The sequence below is a fragment of the Astatotilapia calliptera genome, chromosome 7 (assembly GCF_900246225.1).
Source record: "Astatotilapia calliptera chromosome 7, fAstCal1.2, whole genome shotgun sequence".
In the NCBI taxonomy this organism is placed as follows: Eukaryota; Metazoa; Chordata; class Actinopteri; order Cichliformes; family Cichlidae; genus Astatotilapia; species Astatotilapia calliptera.
Genome location: NC_039308.1, coordinates 50,538,801 through 50,560,406, shown reverse-complemented (window position 1 = coordinate 50,560,406; position 21,606 = coordinate 50,538,801). Strand labels below are relative to the sequence as shown.

The window sequence follows — 21,606 nt, the reverse complement described above, 5'->3', positions numbered from 1 at the left end:
TTCTGCAAACAGCTGCCACCTCCCCAGCTGGGTCTGCTGGATACTGTGCACACACATGGTAAGATAGGGTCAACTAGGTATTTTCTTCCTCTTACCATGATATCCCCGTGCTGTATTGACTTAAAGTTTATGATCCATGATACAATCACATTGCACAGGAGCTAATTTACAGAAATAAATCCTCTTTTTAGAGGCTGTTAAATGGATAATGGAAACAGCAGCAGCCATACTTTCTCTGGGAACCATTACATGCCATTTTTGCTGGGCTATGGAAAGTCATACGCTGCGTGGCGAGCTAACTCTAGCCAGCCATGGAATATTGACAGAACAATCTATCTTTATAAAGGATAGTGAACAGTCCCAATCTAGTTTTGAAATCACATTATCAGAGGCAATATATGACTGCATCTAAATATATACAGGAGATGTATATGTGAGGAGAGAGCCAATGGGGTGCTAGTCTGCAGTAAAGTATCTCAGATAGAATGGTGAGCAGTCTCTCTTCATAATTGGACAGGTTATTTTTACACTACACTGACATCTTGGGCCACTTGCTGACACGTGTAGCAATATTTCTCTCAAATGTTCTCTGCAGTTCTCTTTCACCATCTCACCGTGCCATCTCAACCTCTTCTCCTTGTGTACAGCTCTGCCCTCCCTCCATCTCTGTCTCGCTTGCCCCCTATTTGTCCTCACTCTCTTCCGTTTGCTTTTACTCTCTCCATCTTCCCCACAGTTCAACCTCGTCTATTGTTTTTCCTCTGTACTCTCCAACAACTCAAACAAAGCGTAATTGACTGATGTTTTGGAGCATCTCACTGCGAAAAGAGACACTGATTGCACACGGCTTGTTCCTCATGTAACCAAAGCCATTCGTTTTTGCTCTAATTCAATTCCGGCTAGACCTCCATCCTAATGTATTGGTGCTTCAGTTGGAGGCAAAAGTAAATTGAATCCAGACTTGGATACGATGCAGCTTCTTTTAAATTTTTTTTATGTACTTGTCTTGCAATTAATTATCGTGAAACAAAGTCATTATCGTGAATATCTGAGAATGACTAAATCTCTGTTGTTTCTTGACATCTCGTTGTCCCTCAGGTCTGGTAAGGCAGACGTAACAAAACGGGCTTTTCAACTTCATTTCCCATGTGTGCTAGTCTAATCCAATCACTGTGAGGTTTGTTACCTTCATTCTGGAGTTCAAAGCAGAACCTTGCCTTCCCTTAGTGTATGTCTGACAAATGGGTGTATCGGGCCCTCCCCTACCTTACACGAGCCAATGGTGATGGATGATCTGTAATACATCACTGAACTATAGCTGGGTGGGTGGGAGACCAAAATGTCAAGGCTGTCCTCAAATACTGGCCTCTCTATATGGGAAATAAATTTTTAAAAAATGAGCTAATCACCAGTGCATCTGTCAAAGGCTCCAAAGTAGAGTTGTGCCTGGATCTTTGACTATTTAGATTTTTACTCATTGGGCAGGTATTTGTATTTTCAGTATGGGACTTGTAGTTTTTAATTTCATGTATTTTCATGTATACCATCTTACCTTGACTTGCCTAAAAGAAATGATCACCGTGTTTCATTTCATAAATAGATTTTTTTGCATCTATTTAAAACCTATTGACAGTATAACTCTATATATAGCATGCTTGCTTTCCTGCAGCAGGAATATTTCTCCCTCCTTCTGCGACAGAGCTGCAATAACAGCACCAAGATGTATCTGTGTACAGTCCAGTCATCATTAGATGTAAATATACTCACCGGCCACAACCTGTTGAAGCTAAAACAGAGCATCAGAATGATGAAGAAAGGTGATTTTATTAACTGGTCTGAGTATTTCAGAAACTTCTGATTTACTGAAGTTTCAAGAAAAGGAGAAAATATCCAGTGAGCAGTAGTTCTGTGGCAGACATGCCTTGTTGATGCCAGAGGTCAGAAGAGAATTGCCAGACTGCTTCAAGCTGAAGGCAACAGCAACTCAAATGATCACTTGTCACAACCACTGTATGCAAAAGAGCATCTGAAGGCACAACATGTTGAACCTTCACATAGGCTCACTAAAACTGGACAATAGATGATTGGAAAAACATTGCCTGGTGCGATGAGTCTCAATTATTTCCGCTGTGGCATTTGGATGGTAGGGTCAGAGCATGGTGTAAACAATATGAAAGCATAGATCCATCCTGCCTTCTAACAGCCGTTCAAGCTGCTGGTGGTGGTGTAACAATGTAATGGGGAATATTTTTGGGACACTTTGGGCCCCTTTAGACACCACAGCCTACCTGGGTATTGTTGTCAACCATGTCCACCACTATATGACCACCTATGTGTATCTCTTTTATGATAGCTGCTTTCAGCAGGACAACACATAATATCTCAAAGCTCAAATCATCTCCAGCTGGTTTCTCAAACACCGACAGCGAGTTCAGTGTACTCAAATGGCCTCCACAGTCACCGGATCTCAATCCAACAGAGCAACTCTGGGATGCGATGAAACCGGAGATTCATGGAAGTCATGGATGCACAGCTGACAAATCTGCAGCAACTGTGTGACGCTGTCATGTCAATATTTCAATACAGGCCGAAATGTCTGAGTCTTATTTCCAGCACCTTGCTGTATCTATGCCATGAAGAATTAAGGCTTGCTTTCGGACCCCTTCCTGAAAAGGGGGTTCAACCCAGTACTAGCAAGGTGTACCTCAGTGTCTGGTGGATGTATATAGCTGGCAGTACATTTGTTATTGTTCATTTTGTCAGACAGTATTACATTTAGAGAATGAAACATCACAGTGCCACAGCCCTACGCTGCTACTACATGATAAGCTAAAACATCGGAGCCTGACCTAGCCTTATTGACTAAATTTTTCCTTTGTAATAGATAATCTAAGATGGTTATAAACTATACTCAGTGTAATTAAGTGGCATGATACAATACATTAGTCAAAGCATGGTTTGACTGGCCACAGCTCCACATATTCTTAGCAGCGTTGGGCTGTGCAGCATATCTATTACTGATCTTGTGATTGACATGGGCAATGGGGCCTGGGATTGGAGATGGCTGTGTGAGTATTGGTGTGATGGCGAGTTGTGTTCCCTTCATTAGACAGGCTGGGGGAATGCCCTGTTGACCCCACACTGACCCCTCCAACACAATTACGAACTACAGGCCTGGCGCCGGTTATTGATGCCCATTACTGACATGAGCAGCTGCACAGGGTTACGTTCTCGCTCACTAATGTGAGCCGTAGAGTGCCAGACTCACTGAACTATGGAAACACATAGTGAAACAAGAATGCGCGTCTTTACCGTGAGCTTTGGATTCAGTTTTTGGAAAAAAGGGTTGTCATTTTTTTTTTAAAACCTTGCAAGAAGAAAACATAAAGGTTTGCTGGATTTTAAGAGAAATACCAATATTAAATATTTGAGCAATGAAAGCTTGTGACAGTAGAAATTAGTGCCAGGAGGTGGCGATGTGTCAGTGTTATGGAGGGTTAACAGGGGAAATTTATAATGCTTGTTTTGTTCATTCGACAAATGAAAACTCAAAGAAACGATTGCTCAGTTTTTTGTAACTAATTTAAATTAAATAAAAACGTATTTAAAAAAATTGGGTTAACTTCAATCCTGAGAAGGGTATCAGAACATAAGCCTGCTTGAACTGAACAAATACACATGATATGGATTCTCTAAACCGAGGATGGATCTCACATCTCAGAAAGAGCGAGGCTCATTTCAATCTACCGGCTATAAGTGTGTGTGTGTGTGTGTGTGTGTGTGTGTGTGTGCTGCTGGTGCCCTGCTAAACTTTACCTTGCTGCTGTATTTGTGATGTAATATCCCAGGATGTGAGTGTAGCGTAAGGGGGGAAAAAAGAACTTGCTGCTTTTTGGTTATCTTCTCATTTTTCCCTCAGCAAGTTGGCAATAAGCCAACATCCAGCCTATCGATTTTCTCTTCCTATAAAATGAAAACTGAAATTGTGCGCCCCCCCCCCCCCTCCTCGCTCACTTGCTCCTGACAAACTTTGCAGCCTGCAATTTATACAATACTTCTCTTCCTGAGCCTTGGGAAAGCAAAAGAACTATTTTCGCCACACAGTTTTGTTTTTACATTGTTGTATCTGGCTTTGCGCCATCAAACCGGCCTCGATTGCATGTTGGCAGCATCTCTGCATTTCTTATGGCTCTTGATCCCAAATTGACATGAGGAATCCCTATATTCCACCTCTCAGTGGTAATGGTGGGCAGACCCCGTTAATGAGCCTTTGTCCCTGCTCAGTGATGGAGGACGCACAGCTCTGGGAAAGTGGCCTGCGTGATTAGTAAATTGTGGTTAATTAGATAGATAGAAGGGTCGACAGCGGTGATAAAGTCAAAGCAAGCCCTGAATGATGGAGGTGTCAGCTGATTTTAATAAAGGGTGAGTGCTCAGAATAGCATGGAGTCTGTAGTAGCCTTTAATAGATAGTGTTTAAGAGCTATTAGAATGATTAGACAAAGGCAAAACTGTGCTTAGCTTTCATTTAATGTGCAGAACCACTCCAGTGCATGTAGTATATGGTAAGTAGTGGACTGATCTGTTAACTCTTCAGTGCCAATAAGAGGAGTCAATGAGGTGGGCCACTGTAGATCTAATAATACCTGTGGGATGTGCTGGAAATGTTAATGTGAGAGGAGGATGAGGTGACGGCACTGAATGATCATCTGCATAACTCAGACTGGTTTCATATATGAAATGTCAGTCTAATCCATCCAGTCCAAAGGACATTGGTAGGAGTTCACCAGGGAAGACAAGAGGCTGACGATATGGGTGGACGAGGAGGAGAAGATGAATCACAAATAAGATCCGAACTGAAAAGATTAGATCTGCATTAAGGAGAGCATGAAGCCTATCTATCTCCACCATCAGACATCTACCTCTTATATGACTTTGATTTATGATCCAGCAGCACAGGGTCTGTTGAATAAACAACATGCCACTTGTTTATCTTCGAACAATAGTGGGCAGCACGAGCAATTACATCTGACAGATTTTATTCTAGACAACTCAAGGAGACTCCTGGTGTGGTGTCTGATGCGTCCTGCTGTTCGAGGGGTTTGCCCTATGCCTGGTCTGGCTTGTAGCAGGTGTGTAAGCCAGCTCAATGTGTTGGTTATGGCTGACCTCCCTGCACTAAGACTGCGCAATTAGTCCACAAAATGGCTGACTGTAAATCTCCTGTGGGCAGGGTTTGGCAGGGCCACCCCAAGGTGAGCTCCACAATGAGGAATTAAACACACAGTATTAGCTAACAGCAGTTTTATGATGTGAGGACTGGAAGAGGGTTAGATAAGGGGCAAAGATACTCCCTTGCAGAATTACTGGGGGAGCTGTGTTGTGTACTTCGTCCTTCTGACTAGTATTAAAAAAAATGTACCTTATACTAAAATTCATTACATTTGAGCCAAAACAGGGCAGGATGGTACTTGCTGATCCAAGGTAAGTAAATGCGAATGGATAAGTAGATACATTGAAGCAGAGTCTTAGCTTTTTATGCTTGTTTTGCAGTATTGTACATTTTGTCACAATTCATTTTTTTAGTTCCCTTATTTAGTTCCCACAACTAAGATTTAAGATAGTATTTAAACCTTTTTTTTTTTCTTCATGTTATTGTCACATTTCAGCAACAGTCATATAAATCTCTGTCAGCGTTCAAATCGCTCTGACCCTGAGTACACTGTAGCTCCCCATGTTTTAGGTCACTGCTTTTCTCCCCATTTTACCCGACTACAACTAGGCCAGAGCACGTTACACCGAACTGTTTACTAGTGGGGTTTGCAGGATTTAAACTACTGAAGCAAAGTGGACTTAAGGGTTTGCAAGGCCACAGTTTGGATCATGTACTGAGAATAAACTTTCATTCATACTCGCTGCCACTTGCCAGTTGAAATAATAGAGAACTACAATCCCATATATATGGATATGCCTGAGCTAAGGTTAACAGATAGTGCTCCAGAGAAAAAAAACAAACAGGTATAACATAGTGAGGCATTAGGTTTAAGTCTATTGTTCCAGGGCTTCGGGCTGAAGTTTAGTCCAAGGGTGTCAAGTTAGTTAGAGAGGCAACCAAATTAGTGGTTGCAATGATAAGCTGCGTCCTCTTCAGTTCCAGTCCATTTAATTTCACATCCCTTCTCCTGTCCTTCTATTTAGCAGTCCAGCACTCGCAGGGTCCCCAGGTTCTCTTTAACAGCTGCAACACTACTTCTACCATACAGGTTAAATGGATAGAATCATTTCTGTTCACTATCGATCATTTCCTCACTTTCCAAAAATAACAAAAAATTTCCCCACATTTTTTTAAAGGAAGCATGTTTAGCCTTTATCATAGACGTAAGTTTAATATATATGTATATATATATGTGTAATATGTATGTATGTATGTATGTATGTATGTATGTGTGTGTGTGTGTGTGTGTGTGTATGTGTATATATATGTATATATGTGTATATATATGATGTGTATATATATGTATATATGTGTATGTATATGTATATATGTGTATGTATATGTGTATATATGTGTATGTATATGTGTATATATGTGTATGTATATGTGTATATATGTGTATGTATGTGTGTATGTATGTATATATGTGTGTGTATGTATTTATGTGTATATATGGGTATACATGCATACATTTTCTTCTGTAATAATATCTGAATGATTTACATGGGAGAGTATATATAACTATATCTATGTGTCCTCCTAACATTATTCATTTACGATGTACATACATTACTATTATACACTCAAATTTTTTTGTTGATGGAAAGGCAATAAATAAATCTTTATAAATAAAAAAAAATATATGCCTGAGCTACTATTTAATCAGTGTTGATCTTAGATTGAAAATAAGAAAATTTCCATTGTGTGAACAAAACAGCAAACCCCTTTTGAGGCTGTGTTGCATGGTTTGCATAAAAAAAGCACTTTCACACATGCCGCTGGGATTTTGAATTATGTTATCTTTACTTCTGAAACAGAAAATTAGGGTGTCACCTTAGCTTTTTTACTGTCGCAGAGGCAATCTGCACTGCACAACAGACTCACCTGTTTTTTAAGCTTTCATCTGAATAATGGCTTTGCAAGATAAACAAGTTTCAGGAGGTTCACAGTTAACTTGAAATTTCAGTCTTTCACTTTTTGGGCTCACTGCCTCCTAACATGGCATTCAGTGAAAACAGTTTGACAGATGAAACTCTAATAAATGGCTATTGATAACATTTAAAATATTTTGGATCCATGTAAATGCCTAAGAAGGACTCATCCAGGCTGGAAAAACTGATCAGGAAGGCTGGCTCTGTGGTCGGCATGAAGCTGGACACTCTGGTGACAGTGGCAGAGAAAAGGACACTAAAGAAACTGATGGACATTATGGACAATGCTGGGCATCCTCTGCACACGGCCATTAACAACCAGAAGAGTCTGTTCAGTGACAGGTTGCTTCTCCCCAAGACAAGAACTAACAGACTTAAAAACTCCTTTGTCCCACACGCCATCAGACTGTTTAACTCCTCTCTGGAGGGGAGAGGGAGGGGAAACAGGAGGACAAAGGAGGGGGGAACAACTAAGCTGTAGTGCCTCTTCACCTCACTGTACAATACCTTTTGTGCAATACTTTTGTAAATAGTCAACAGTGCAATAGACCTCAATACTCGAAATGTGCAATTCACTTGTATTTTTATTTTTTATTCCTATTTATTCTATTTATCCCCTTCGTATATTTTATTTATATTGTCTCTGTATTTATATATAATCTATATAATGAAAAATCAATATTTTTGATAACACTCTTTTTTTTTTTTTTTTTTTTAGATGTTTGAAAGCAATATGATGAATACAGAAAGAGCAGAAATAATGAATACACTGGTTATACAAGGAAGTATTGTAATAATTTAATAGACAAACGTGAGAACAATACACGTTTACAGGGCAATACCATCCCTCTTTTCTGATGTCGGGACCCAGATGAATGGATCGGTCCCTCACAGCACAGTGAGCAAAATCTAGGTGGTTATACTGTAGTTTTTGAGGACCAAAGAGTGTGGTGTGAGCTTATTAGAGTGTGGGGGTGAGGGTCAGACAGATAGTGTTGCCTCTTTTCTCATAACCATCGGCTGATTTGTGAATATTGTTCCCCTTTGGTTTAATCTGCCGTGTGCTTTGAAGCGGAAACTATTCCCAGAAGGCTGCCAGAGGGCTTGCTAATTTATCTCCTGTGTATTAACAGTTTCTTGGCAGGAGAATACACCCCGACCTTCTCTTCACCAAAGCAAACAGGAGAAATGTTGACCCGTGTTGACCCAAAACCTTGAGATGGACTCCATTTAATGACGAACCAGGCGATGAGAGGGCACGTTTGAGTTTTTATGACTAACCCTCCCACTGTCTTCCCCCCAACAGGCATTTATTCAGGGATACAGAGTCAGGAATATTGCCCTGTTTGTTGCTGCGTGCCTACAGCAAAAGGGTCACCCTTGTAGGTTCGATACTTTAATATCTGATCAACGGTACACAGGGATGATTTCTCAAGGGTGTGCCAGCAGACAAAAGACATATTTGTTTGAGGGTGTTAGGTCCTTTGATACGGCATATTTGTTGTCCCGAGGTCCATCAAGCATAACAGACAAATCAATAAAACACTACATCCAAGATGTATAATCTCATTAGATGGCTGTTACAGAGAAATACAGCCTAATATGATAATGCAGTAGTTTTTGTCAGTGGTGTAGATTCAGCGCTTTGATTTTATTGCTTGTTGACCGTGGTTTGCCCATCCTGATCAATGCCTTGGAGTCTGTAAAACGTTTTGATGTGTCAGCAGTTGCAGCTGCAAATATGTTTTGATGTTTTCAAATTCTATTTTAATATAAAGTTTCTTTAATGATTCATGGATTGTCCAGCTTTGTCCCCCAGAGTTCAAATACTGACATTCTCTCTGAAAGATGAGCTAGTGTGTATCTGTAAAGTATCGTAGGCTATAAAAGACAGACATAGCCACCGTGACGTGACGTCACATCGCATCACTGCTTTGTGAAGTCTCATTTCGAGTGTGTTGGCTGCTGCCACGTTGTTGTTTTTTTTGATTGTTTAGTTTTTTTCTGGAGAAGCGATTTCAACAATTGTACTAAACCTGGAGCACAGACTTCTTATACTTACTATATTTAACCCTACAGCAAGCCATGTTAGTTAGCAGATAATTACATTAAAAATGATCCACAAGGTGCCAACACCACAGACATTGCTGAGAGGCCTGTTTCTCTCACAGACGAAAACCAGCGCAGTTGGCAGTGTCAGTCTATGTGGCTACAGCCATCACTTTAAGCCCCAAGTGAGGTTTAAATAGGTGAGTTTTAAAAAAGAATCACCTCTCATGCTGTTGTTTTGATGGGGCATAATAGCCAGAAACCAAAACCATTTTTGTACAAAGCTACAAACATGCTTTTTTTCCCTGCTGCTGCTGGAAAGTATTTTAACATTGGATTCTATGAGGACTGACTCGCTTTTGGAGTCACCCTCAAGCGGCCACTCGAGAAGATACAATTTTACAACTTCTTTGTTGGCTTCAAGTTTAAGACCCAGAGATTGGTGCTTGGTCTGTGTGTGGGGATTAAGGGCACTGGCTCCAGTAGAAAGGACAGTTTTCAAGATGAATCTCCGCAAAGGAGTTTTTTGTCATAAGCCCTGTCAAACAGACGGGGTTGCTATAGCAACGCAATGAGTCGCAAAGTGCCTGCGGACCCCAGCACTTCATCAAGTGACATTCAATAATTTGGTGTTGATTGTAACTAGAAAATCAATGGTTCTCCTTTGGGATGTAGAGTGGCAGAGAGGGGAGCCCTTTTGTACGTATTTGTACCTGTGCACTAAGCTCAAGAGTGCAACCTGAAGGGGTGTGTGTGTGTGTGTCTATATGTATATTTATGTATGTGTTTTAATAGCATTTGTGTTCAAGAGCAGGTTAGGGTGCCAAACGTTTTGTCTGGCACAGTTTAATATATATTTTTGTAAATACTTCAGAAGTAATTGGTTCAGGTTTTGATTTTAAATGCAAATTGTGAATCTCGCCACCATTTACCTGATTTGGTTTTCTTTGATCAAGTTCAAATCCTTCTGCTCTTACATTCGTACACATTGCTCTTTGTTCTGCCAGTTATAACAGAGAAAGAAGCAATCAGAGGCTTAAGTGATTTTTTTTTTTTAAATTCTCTTTAAAAATTCACGGACTCACTTTTGATCAAATTGTCTTGCTCATCGAGTAGAGATCATCAGAGAGATGAACCTCATTAACTTTAGTCAGCTTGCAACCACATAGAGTCTGTTATTTGTAAATAAGACAACAAGGTCTTCCATAATTATTTTTATCGATCCGATGAAAGTCAGAAAGTTAAAGCATGCGAATTCAAGAACAAGGTGGTGATGTTTTAAAATTGCTGGCTCCTGGCTCCCCCTTGCCGTAGCATTTATGTTGTACCTCGTCAATCTCTAGCTGTGAGAGCAGGCACTTCTTTCGAATGTTGGAACACTGAGCTACTAGTTGTTTCGCCGTCATTGTGGATGTTGGGTATCGAAGAATACCCTAAGAGTGTAAATAGTGAATGGTTTGTTAGAACTCATTATGTATTGTAGAAGCTTCAAAATGTGCTATTTTTGGGAACATAATGGATTCTAAAGTGATGTGAAAGCTCAGATGTTTGTTAGTATTGACCTTAACAAATTGTTTTACTGTCCAAGTTTCTCTTTCCTTTGTCACAGCAGTAGATGTGCATTGCAAACAGTTGTGAATTGAATTTTAAGAGCTTTAAGACGACAGCACATGCAATTATAAATATGTGATTTTTAGGAATTGCAAAATTGATGTTACAGGAGCTTTGTTTGTAGTAACCACTACTAAAACATGACCCATCAGACACAGTCTCATCCAATCCCCTAAACCAGAGTGCCAACACGCCATCTTGCAGCACAGCATGCTAAATCATACACCTCTGCCTCGCTTTCCATTTGTTTGCAGGCTGCTCTTGTTTTCTTATCAGGAGTACAGAAAATAAGATTCCTGCCCCCTGGGTATCATCATAATTCCTGACTAATCTGTGTGTTGAAAAACAAGCATGTTATCCATCTGTAGGTCTGCTATTACCAGTGGATCTGTGGCCGTTCTGATTCTGGAGCATTCCAGTTTAGGTGGAGGTTTTAAGCTGATCCTCAGGCGCACACAGATGATTTTCTCTCACCTGGCATGGCAAGAAATAAAAGTCACCAAAAAAAAAAAAAAATCATACAAGAAAAGAAGGTATTTGTGCACCCACCAGGCTAGCCTAAGCGCTTGGAAGAGCACAATGAGCAAGCCGATCACAAAACAAATTATAGAGTACATGAGGGGTCCTGGTACAGGCCTGCTGCTGCATTGATGTAGAGCAAAGACAAATTACTGTGATGCTGCCAAAGTCTGACAGCATGAAGATGAACTTAGTCTGCTTCTCCAGCTTCTCTAAATCTTATTATTATTACTTTGGCTCCTTATGTTTTTTGGGGGGTTTTATCAATCGCAAAAAATACATCAGGTGATTTTCGTGCATGCGGCACTGTAATATTGCTTTAGAATTACAAATTGAAAACAAAATGGCAGGAGATAATATTCAGTTTCATTCCCGTTTAATCTTTTCTGTCAGCATGCAAGTTTTGTGATTTAATGTCAGTACTAACAGCTCACAACACACACAGAGATGAGTTTTTTGTTATTTTGCCTACCTTTATTATCAGCAATGATAGATCCTAGATCAGCGGTCTCCAACCCTTTTTGCGCCACGGACCGCTTTATGTCCGACAATATTTTCACAGACTGACCTTTAAGGTGTCATGGATAAATACAACAAAATAAAACCAGTACCGGTACCAAAAAAGAAGAAGATTTATTCATAACACATCGGAAAAGACCCAGGAAAACTGAGTTAACGATAAAAACGATTAAAAAAATGACGATTAAAAAACGTTAAAAACCCTGAAAACCTTAAATTTCACACCCGAGACTCAACTCTCGTGGCCCGGTACCAAACGCCCGGGGATTGGGGACCGCTGCCCTAGATGATACATGGTGTAATCACAGTGTTACATGACACTGCCTGTTGCTAAGTTTGTCTGCTGTTAGCGACTGGCAGAAAGTGTATGGTTACTTTATCAAAGAAAAAGGTATTGGCAGCAAATTCAGAGCGATTTTCTAACATAAGCCAAAAGTCAATTGACCCGGATTCGATTCGGGTGCAGATTCGAGTGATAATTTTGTCCTGGTTTGTCATCTCTTTCATCTCATATATGCCGAGATCTATTGTTAGCATAAGAAAATGATAAGCACTGCAGCTTCAAGGTTGCTAAAAGCCTTCTTTGTGTAACATCAATTGCGAGCGGGCCGACTGCCGCTAGACGTGCTGCATGTGACTTTGTCTCAACGTGACATTGAAACCGAACATCAGGACGCTGCTATTGTGCCCATAAAATGAGATGACCTGTTGGTGACATTACCTCAAAAGGCACTGGCTGGGACACAATAAAAGGTGCTTATGCTAGAATCAGCATAAGACTTGAATAGCTCAAGCAGAACAAGTTGGTATGAGTCTAACCTGTTTGCCCCCTGAGCTGATTGTCTGTATAGATTGCCATTCTTTCTTCTGGAGCACAAAACTCTCATCCACAATCAAAGGTGTATTGACTGCATATTGACCAGGACTCCACCAGCAGTGCTCACAGTCCGAAATCAATGATATGCCTGTTGTACATGTTTGCTATTTGTCTATAGTGAGAATTGCCAGGCTCTACCACACAAATGTACTTACCCTTTCCATTGGTTCTTAAGTGTTCTTTTAGAAAAAAGTAAAACAGGCAATAGATGACGATCCTGCAGATGACCTTCATTTGGTGTGATGGAATGTCAGAGTCAATTTTTAATACTAAGAAGATGAAAACTAGCAAGGCCTGATTATATATAGTATTTTCCCTCTTGGTCTGTGTTTATTTAAAAAAAAAAATAAAAAAATTTACAATTCAGCTTTATCTTGCAATTAAGGGTGATTGTAATACTTTTTATGCCTGCAATGTGGAGGGTTATACAGTATAGCAGGGAATCTCTATAGCTTTGTTACTGTATGTCAGATGATATTGGAATATGATATAATAAAAAGAGTGTGAGCCCACTGCTCACGGGGATTGTATCCAACCACAAATATCATTATAGTCTTAGGAAACAAAAGCAGGCAGACCTTTGGACCTCTGCTCAGTCTTTGCTGGATCAACAGACACATACTTCAGAGTTATGCTATGTTTATGCTTGAGTGCTTAATGCATTTGGAATTATTACTATTTATCAACGGGTGGCTGGGGAGCGTTAACAACCATCAAAGTTAAACATATGGGAACAAACATTTTCACTCTCATTCCCCCGGAACTGCAGGGAGGCTGGTGCAGCAGTAATGCAGGATGTCCTGAGGGTGTGCTGCTACACGGGTGGTGTCGGGGTCACGGTGTCATGCGGTTGTGAGTATTTTCATGGCAGCAGTTGGGGTTGGCCAACACACTTTACAGCCTGGGGTTAAATGAATATGAAAACAGACTGGAGCATCCAGCAGAGATAGCAGTGGAAAGATCTATTCTTTCAGTCACCGCGCCCCCTCACGCCCCTCTTCTCCCGCAGCCGAATGTGTTAAACTGAATGTTTCCTCGCTGAAAAGGTCACTACTCTGACAAGTGTTAAACCGATGTAGCATTCACTGCTCGTACTATGAGCCACACCTGGGTCACACATGATGTGTTTCTGACATGATGAAAAAATTGGATTACTTAGACAGCTTGGTGCGCAGCTAAAGGGTGATGAAACTGTTAGTCTGAAAGGGGGATTGGTGATATGATAACAGTTTTAATGAAGCTATGTGCAATTCTATCTCTCACTCCCTCTCGCTCTCCTAGAAATTATAATGACATTGTAATTGAACATTTACAGATTATGCTCATAAATGTGACTCTGGAGTCTCGATATTGAGGTTGCTGACATTTCTTTAGTTTCAGCTTGAGGCTATGTATACACATATATATAGACAGGAAACGTGTTACAATAGATGATTTAGGTAGATATTTATCAGAAAAGGAGGGTTGAATGAAAACGGGTTATGGGAAATGTAGCAACCTCTGTTTTGGGATTTTTGTTTATTCTGTGACATGTTCAGTGATAATTTCTTTTAAATTCATGTCCATCATATTTTAATATTAGATTGATGGGACAAATTTGTGAATCCGATCCAAAAATGTAAAAGGAAAAAATGAAGAATTTTTCTCATATATCACAGCGTTGACAGGTTTTACCACTGTAGGCGTAGGCAGACATCACACACGCACCAGTCATACTTTCATTTACTTCTGATCCCAGAACCCAACCAGTGCTTGGCACATGCCACTCCCTCAGAAGTTTCAGAAGTCAGGTAGAGAAAAGCTGAAGCTTAGTGTTTGATTTGCACTTTGTTTGATCTTCAGGCACACGGGAGGCATCGGGTTTAACCAGATTTTGTGCAGGATGGCTCTGTGTGTGGTGTGCTAGAGTTTTTAATTTACATTTTGAGAGGTGGTAAGATGTGTTGGTGAAGAGTTATATGAAATTATGTGACAGACCTTTAAAAAAAAATGTTATTTGCATTTAATATATGAGATGTTTTCTAAGAAAAGTGCAATTTCGATAGTACATCTCGGATTTTCTCCATGATGAACCAATGCTGCTGGAGTAAATGAAATAGCTCTGTTGCCATTCCTCTTTGGGCATAAATTACAATCAATAAATGTTAAAAATTTCAGAAAAAGTTGTGGTAGCTTCTAGGTTTTTGTTAATTATTTACTACTGTTGTAAAAAACACATTTTTATAGTAGACAGGGACGAAACAGGAACTTATCAGTCATTGAGTCCTACTTAATTACTTACTTAGTTGACTTACTTACTAATGAATAACCATGGAGGAGATAAGTTGTAAAATCTATAAAATTACAGTTAAAAGTTAAAGTTTATTCCCTCCTTCAAATTTTTAAGGAGCTACCCAATTTACCAGCCCGATTTACCTGGCCCTGTGTTTGACACCTCTGCTGTAAGTTGACCAAAAAAGGTGAGAAGATTTTGTGCAATGCCCTAGATAGGAATGACACAGTTCAGTAGCTATTATTCCAAATTAATAACAGATAATTTTATTGTTTGATCATAACAGAGGCTTTATGTGGGCTGTAATATGAGGTTAAATTGCTTCTCAGCCAATAAATTAGTTTTTCGATACGCCGATTGCTTACAAAGCAACATTACATATGTTATCATTTAAAAGAGTCTATGATGTGCTATTTTTAGCCACGGTCATGTTCCCACATGAATTAAAGATTCAAGCCTTTTAATAATTTATTGTCATTGAGAAATGTTTTGGTTGGCTTCACATGTGGCTACGCCTGTTTTGAAGCACTCACCTATCCTTTTGTATGTGCACACTGGACCAATTCCTTTCAGAGCTGTCATGTGAAAAGCAGGCTACGACGATGATTCATTCATAAAAGACTCTCATTTAATTACTCCCAAATCAGGTCGCATGAATACCCAGGAGAAGCGGCTGTTTTGCAGTGGCGGTGGGCGATCAGATCTGAGACACACATCAAATCACAAACCACTCTCAGGTCCCCGCGGCTCTCCATTCACGTGAACAGGATTTCAATCTTCACTGCTCACACCAAAGAGATTTCCACCCAGATGGTGTGTCAGCGCTGGCCTAATAAACCTGTTTATGTATTAAACGCTATGGGGACATTTGATATTCCTCACAGACATTGCCACAGACAAGTAATCACAGCAATAACTCCTCCTCATTAAAGCTCTGACTCATTTAGGATGCTTTCATGTTTCCTGTCAAGGTTAGAGTAAGTTATCAGTTTTTCACATTATGCAACTGATTGCAATGCATGGTGACTAAATGGTTGCCCAGAACTTGAGCATGATGTGCGTTCACAACCACTTATGATTGCAAGGCGATTGCACAGGTTGCCTGAAAGGAGGCAACCTGTCTGCGAACAGTTGTAGTCTGATTCAGAGTGACTCACAGAAAGAAGGTCCTGGGTTTGAATCAACCGTCTAGCCTGGGCCTTTCTGTCTTTACATGTTTGTATGTTCACTCAGTGTCTGCACTGGTTCTCTCTGGCTACCTCTGCTTCCTCCCACAGTCCAAAGTCATGCATCTAGTGGGGTTAAATTAATTGGTGATTCTAAATTGCCCATAGGTGTGAGTTTTTACCTTACACAGTTTACTGTGCCCTCGGCCTATGGTAGCTGGGATAGGCTCCCGCGCCCCCTACAACCCTGAATAGAATAAGAGGAAGAGAATGGATGGATGATACATTTCTATTAAATGTGAATTTCTGTGTATACAGATGTGCTCAATGATTTGTGTAATGTAATTTTCAATGATTTATTACAGTTAATTGCTGTGTTATTTGAAATAAGCTGCCTGTAATTGCTAACTTGACCCCAATCACAGACTGATAGTAGACTGACATTGTCTTATAGTGACAGATATTAGTAACAGGGTTCCTATGCTTGAAAATCTCATTTTGCAGCAAAAATAAGTGATTTGAGAGAATTTTATCTTTTTGGATAAAAGAGATGTGGTTTAAAATGAATTTAAAAATAAGGTGCTAAATCACGATATATGTTACTCCAATACTCAGCATATTGTGAAAAATCACAATAATATCGCATAGTGTGATAATATATCGTGATGTCTGGTGAGGCCAGCTGCTTTACACAAAATAGAAGTGAGTGGCAACAAAAGCTGTGTTGCAAGGTAGAATGGAAAGAAAAAGAAAACTCGATGTGGTAGCCTTTTTGAAAGTCATTTAGATGCAGCACATGTCAGCTTGTTGAACCACATGAAGTGGAATATTGAATTGATCCAACTTTTGTGCTCTGTGTGATGGTTGGTACTTATCCCCAGACAAAAAATCAATACAAATACAGTTTGCGGGTACTGATTATGATTTCACATTCCGCGCCAGGAGCATCCACATCACTTTGTTTTTGTTGCTCATTTTAGTGTTTGTGGGCTTGTATGTGTGCACTTATGCAGAACAGGATAGACACACAGGAAGCCCGTGTGAGCATTAGAACAGACATGTCTGGGGACACAAGGGGTTTACAGATACACCATAGACCTGCATTACACACTTGGCTGAAGGTTATAACTTCAGGTTTAAGGTGAGCTCGAGTAACAAGTTTGTTTGAAATGCTGTTAAAGAAATCTCAAAATGCACCCATCAAAGTCAGGACAAATTGGTTTTCCGCTCCCTGTGATGTGAGGTCCATTAACTAGGAGAATGAACACTACTGAGAGCCTGTTTCTACGAGAGCAGGCAAAGGGCAGACTTGATGATAAACGACAGCTGGACAGAAGAAAAGGACAGTTGGGAAGTCGAAGGCAAAGTGACACAGAGAGGGCACAGAATCGGCGTTCATCAATTTGAAATGGAGACTTTATATGCGGTAGCATGTTTTATTCCCCATATAAATGTTAAACAATACATTTCATTAAGTTTCTTATATTGTTAACATAAATCATAATGTCTACAGGCTTTCAGAGACACACACTGAAACCCACTGAGCGTCACCCTGTTAGCAAGTAAATGGTTTGAGTAAATGTAACTTTAATGTGTAAATCCTGCCCTCGGGTTGCGTTGGAAGCGCAGTCTCAGGTAAATTCACCCCATCAAACTGTAAAAGCCGTGGCCATAAAGTAGCTCGGAAGAGCTTTTATCAGTCTTAATGCACTCTTCAAAGAGCATCCCTCAATCTGCACGTCTCATCGAGAGGTGCTGCTTGACCGCAGGCAAAGGCTACTGTATCAGTCTCATTTCACAGATGATGAGAAAGACCATTTGGGTGACTGATGAGCATCTTAACCTAAAGGGGTCACTGAGTGCACCATCACAGAGTGATGGTCATCCACAGCCGAACCCTGAAAACACTCCTTCACATGTACCAATATTGGATACTGTCAGCAGATTGTCTATGGAATATTTATATTCCTATGCAGTGTGGATATATTGCACAGGATCCTTAATGGGTTTACATTTTCCATCTGACCACAGGAAAACGAAAAGACAGTTCCTCTTGCTCAGCAGCACTTCATAACTTTGCTTCATGGTATACAATTTTAGGAGACTGATTTTCTGACGCGCACTTTCACCATAGTCTTCTGTTCATCAAATGTAGTATTATATCCCCCGCTCCCCATCCTCGCAACAAGTCTCTTTGATGTCAAATTGACACTTTAGTGAACAGCACTTCATGGATTTGATATTGCCTGGCAACTGCAGAAAACTCGCTCCTCGTGGCTTCTTCAGGGCGACGAGAGACGGGCGGGGAGGTCGGTTCGGCGGTGGAGACGATGGTAGAGGAAAAGACGGTGGAAGGTATTAATCACAATGGTGATTTCTGTTTGGCTTGCCTCCAGGCAGTGAAGCAAAATTAAAGCCCAGAAAATCGGATTATGGCCTCCCTGGGGGGTTAGATGCCCAGTAGCCAGCTGATGAGCACTCATCTACTCTTCATTCTATTCTGCAGAAATGTTGGCTCGGAGGCCAATTTGTTAACAGTTATTGCTCATTTCTTGTGTAGCTTCCGGCTAGTGAGACAATAGCCAAGGTTTATTGTCTTGCAATTATCACAATTTGAGGGAAGCCGGTGATTGATATATCATCTCTAGGGCTGCCACAAACGATTATTCTGATAGTCAACTAGTCACCGATTATTTTTGCGATTAGTCGACTAATCAGATCATCATCCATTGGACATACAGCGTACAGCTTATTGCACCAGCAGCATCTGCTCTTATATAACTATCATTAGCTTACAGCTTTAAGTGTTTAAGGTGCTAACTAAAAATAAAGACAAGATGATAGTTTATTAAATTTTAATGAAATTTGCAGATTGTTTCGGTGAAGTTTAATAAACTCCTTGCTATCTAAAATATAACAGGACACTGGAATATATTCTGGAGCATCTCACACTTCTGATGATCAGCTGTCTGCTTGACATTTATTCAGCTGTGTAAAAACTATAACTTTAATCTCAGCCAAACCGATTTACTCAGGAACAAATAAAATACTACAAAAGGCCAAACAATAACATTTTTAAGTTATCTAAGTGACTTATATATCATGTTTAACCTGAGTAGCGAAAGACGGCGGTGGGTTTGAAAACGATTTGCCAGAGTCCGGTTTTCTCACGGCTCTAGTGACCTAGCCCCCGCCTAGCTAACGAGCTAGTGGGTAACAGACGTCTCCGAAAACGTCGGAGCGCTTTTGAAAATATGTGGTGTCTTGATAAACTAAGCAGATATTTGAGGTTTACACAGCTACATTCTCGCCTGAAAATATGTTAAACGTTTATTTTGAGACCCAGAAAGAATAATAAGAGTAATATTAAAACTAACTAGCTGCCACCATTGTTGGAAACTGAGCTGGGCCGCGCTATGAATTCTGGGACAGTTTCTTCTTCTTCGGGGTTTAACGGCAGCTGGCATCTTCTGCAGTGCTGCCATCTTCTGTTTCAGTCCGTTATTACACTCTTAAATCCTACTACTCATTCCTGCGTCTTTTGTGATCTTACAAAGCTTCAAACGACACGTCGACTATTAAGTCAGTCGTCGATGATTTTGATAGTCGACGTAATTGTGACTAGTCGACTAATCGTGGCAGCCCTAATCGTCTCTGAGGTCTGTGGCTTTACTTGCTGCCAGTTTTGCTGTGGGGACACCCATTATCAGCAACAGCAGTGGTGCCGGAGTTATAAATATGTGATTTTTTTTTAACTTTGACAAAGTTGGAAATGTGCATACTCCTCACAAATATGTCATATTGTGTTCATTAAACTGATTGGCCCTCTTCATTATGCACCTACTATTATCAATTTTCTAGAAACAGTTGGAGAAATATAATCTATAAATGTATAATACAAATATGGAAAAAAACAGAAGGCTTCTTGGTTTGAGTAACACATAAGGCGCAGAGAAAAGCAGCAAAATCAGAGAAAACGAAACATTATCGTAAAAATTAAGGGGTTTTCAAAACTCTTAAAACGTGTTACCAAAGGTCCAAAACCAAAATAATTTAGTGATATGTATTAAACAGACAAGCACTAAATGATTTTTTTATTAGTAAATGAACTAAACCATGTGTTGAAACAGCATTTACTGCTTTACTTCTCCTCAGCCAGTGTAATTCCTTATTTCCGACAGAAGTGCAACACATCCTCCTCTCGCGAAGCAGATAAACCCAGTGAAAAGCCTTACATGCAGGTAGGTCGCACATAAGCCTCAGACACCCTCCGCTTGCCCGTCTCTGTGCAGTCAGCTCTGCCCAAGCTTCTCACAGGAGCTGTTCGCACAAAGGAGCGCATTGTGTAACTGTGCCTCAGTTTTAATGAACCAGCGCTCCCGCTCCAGCACACTCCTCCCTCTTTGTCAGTCCCCTCCCTTCCTGCCGCTGTTCTCATGAATATCACAGCGTCTTCTCCTCATTATTCATGAGCTGGTATCAGTGTGCTCATGTGCACCGAAACAGAGGAAGAAAAAGGGGGGAGTGTCTCAGTGAGCGCGAGTCACAACCCTGGTGTATGAGCCTGTGCGCACGCCTGTGTGTGCGCGTGTGAGTGTATGAGTCTGAAATAGAGGGAGCGGGATAGAGGAGACACTCCGGCTGATGCTGAAACGGCCGCCGCTACTTCACTGCCGCTGTTCACATCTGAACCTTCTTCTGTCAGGCTCAGCTGGAGCTTTCTGTTCCTCTAAGCTGGGGTTGCTTGTGACTGCCTGAATGTGTGAATGGGATGCCTGAAAAGAGATGCTCGCTAAGGAGTGACTGATGAGAACCAGCGCTCCGGTGTGGAGGGTGACCCCCCTGTGTCCGTACCACCACTACTTGGGGAGAATTGGACGCCTGGCGTTTCCACGACAGCTATAATGGGCTGCAATCTGTGCACTTTACAGAAGCGAGAGGAACACTACAAGCTTCTGTATGAGATCGCACAGGTGAGGCATGACCGACTTTGGTATCGAATATTGTCTGTGTGTGTGTGTGTGTGTGGATGATTCACTGTGCGTGTTTTGAAGAGAGCAGTTCAAGTCCGGAGCCTCGTTCAGGGCATTTCACGTAGAAGATTGAAATGAATATATTTGCACTATGAAAGTGAGGCAGCATAATGGAGAGAGGGGCTTCTTACTCACTAGCAGATGTGATTTGAGTAATGAGCAGTCTCTCAGAGAGTAGCTAGTGTGCAGTCCATTCATCCTGCTCGAAGAGCTGTGCTGAGGGAGCAAGTTTTTTAATAGAATAGTAGCACCTGGTTTCTACTACATGACGTGTTTGTTCCAATTTCTTTCTTTCATAATGTTCAGCGAGAATTGCCAAAGGGGTTTTTTTTGTGGTATTTTATGAAAAGTTTTCATTAGACACTTCAGTGCTGTACCAGCAGTCGTTCTCTTTATATTTCTTTTGGCTCACTT

At 40.7% G+C, this 21,606-nt stretch overlaps 1 protein-coding gene across 2 annotated transcripts in view; it reads left to right on the top strand.

The window, feature by feature from the left end:
• LOC113026517 (PDZ domain-containing RING finger protein 4) overlaps positions 1-21,606 on the top strand; it is a 114,892-nt gene that overhangs the window by 48,018 nt on the left and 45,268 nt on the right. The window contains exon 1 of one of the 2 annotated variants that reach the window (XM_026175393.1): positions 20,668-21,132. The exons of the other annotated variant lie outside the window; for it this stretch is intronic. Within the exon in view, the coding sequence (XP_026031178.1) occupies positions 21,064-21,132 (69 nt within the window). The 5' untranslated portion in view covers positions 20,668-21,063. Of the gene's footprint in view, positions 1-20,667; positions 21,133-21,606 lie in introns of those variants that run through there. 2 annotated transcript variants of the gene reach the window in all.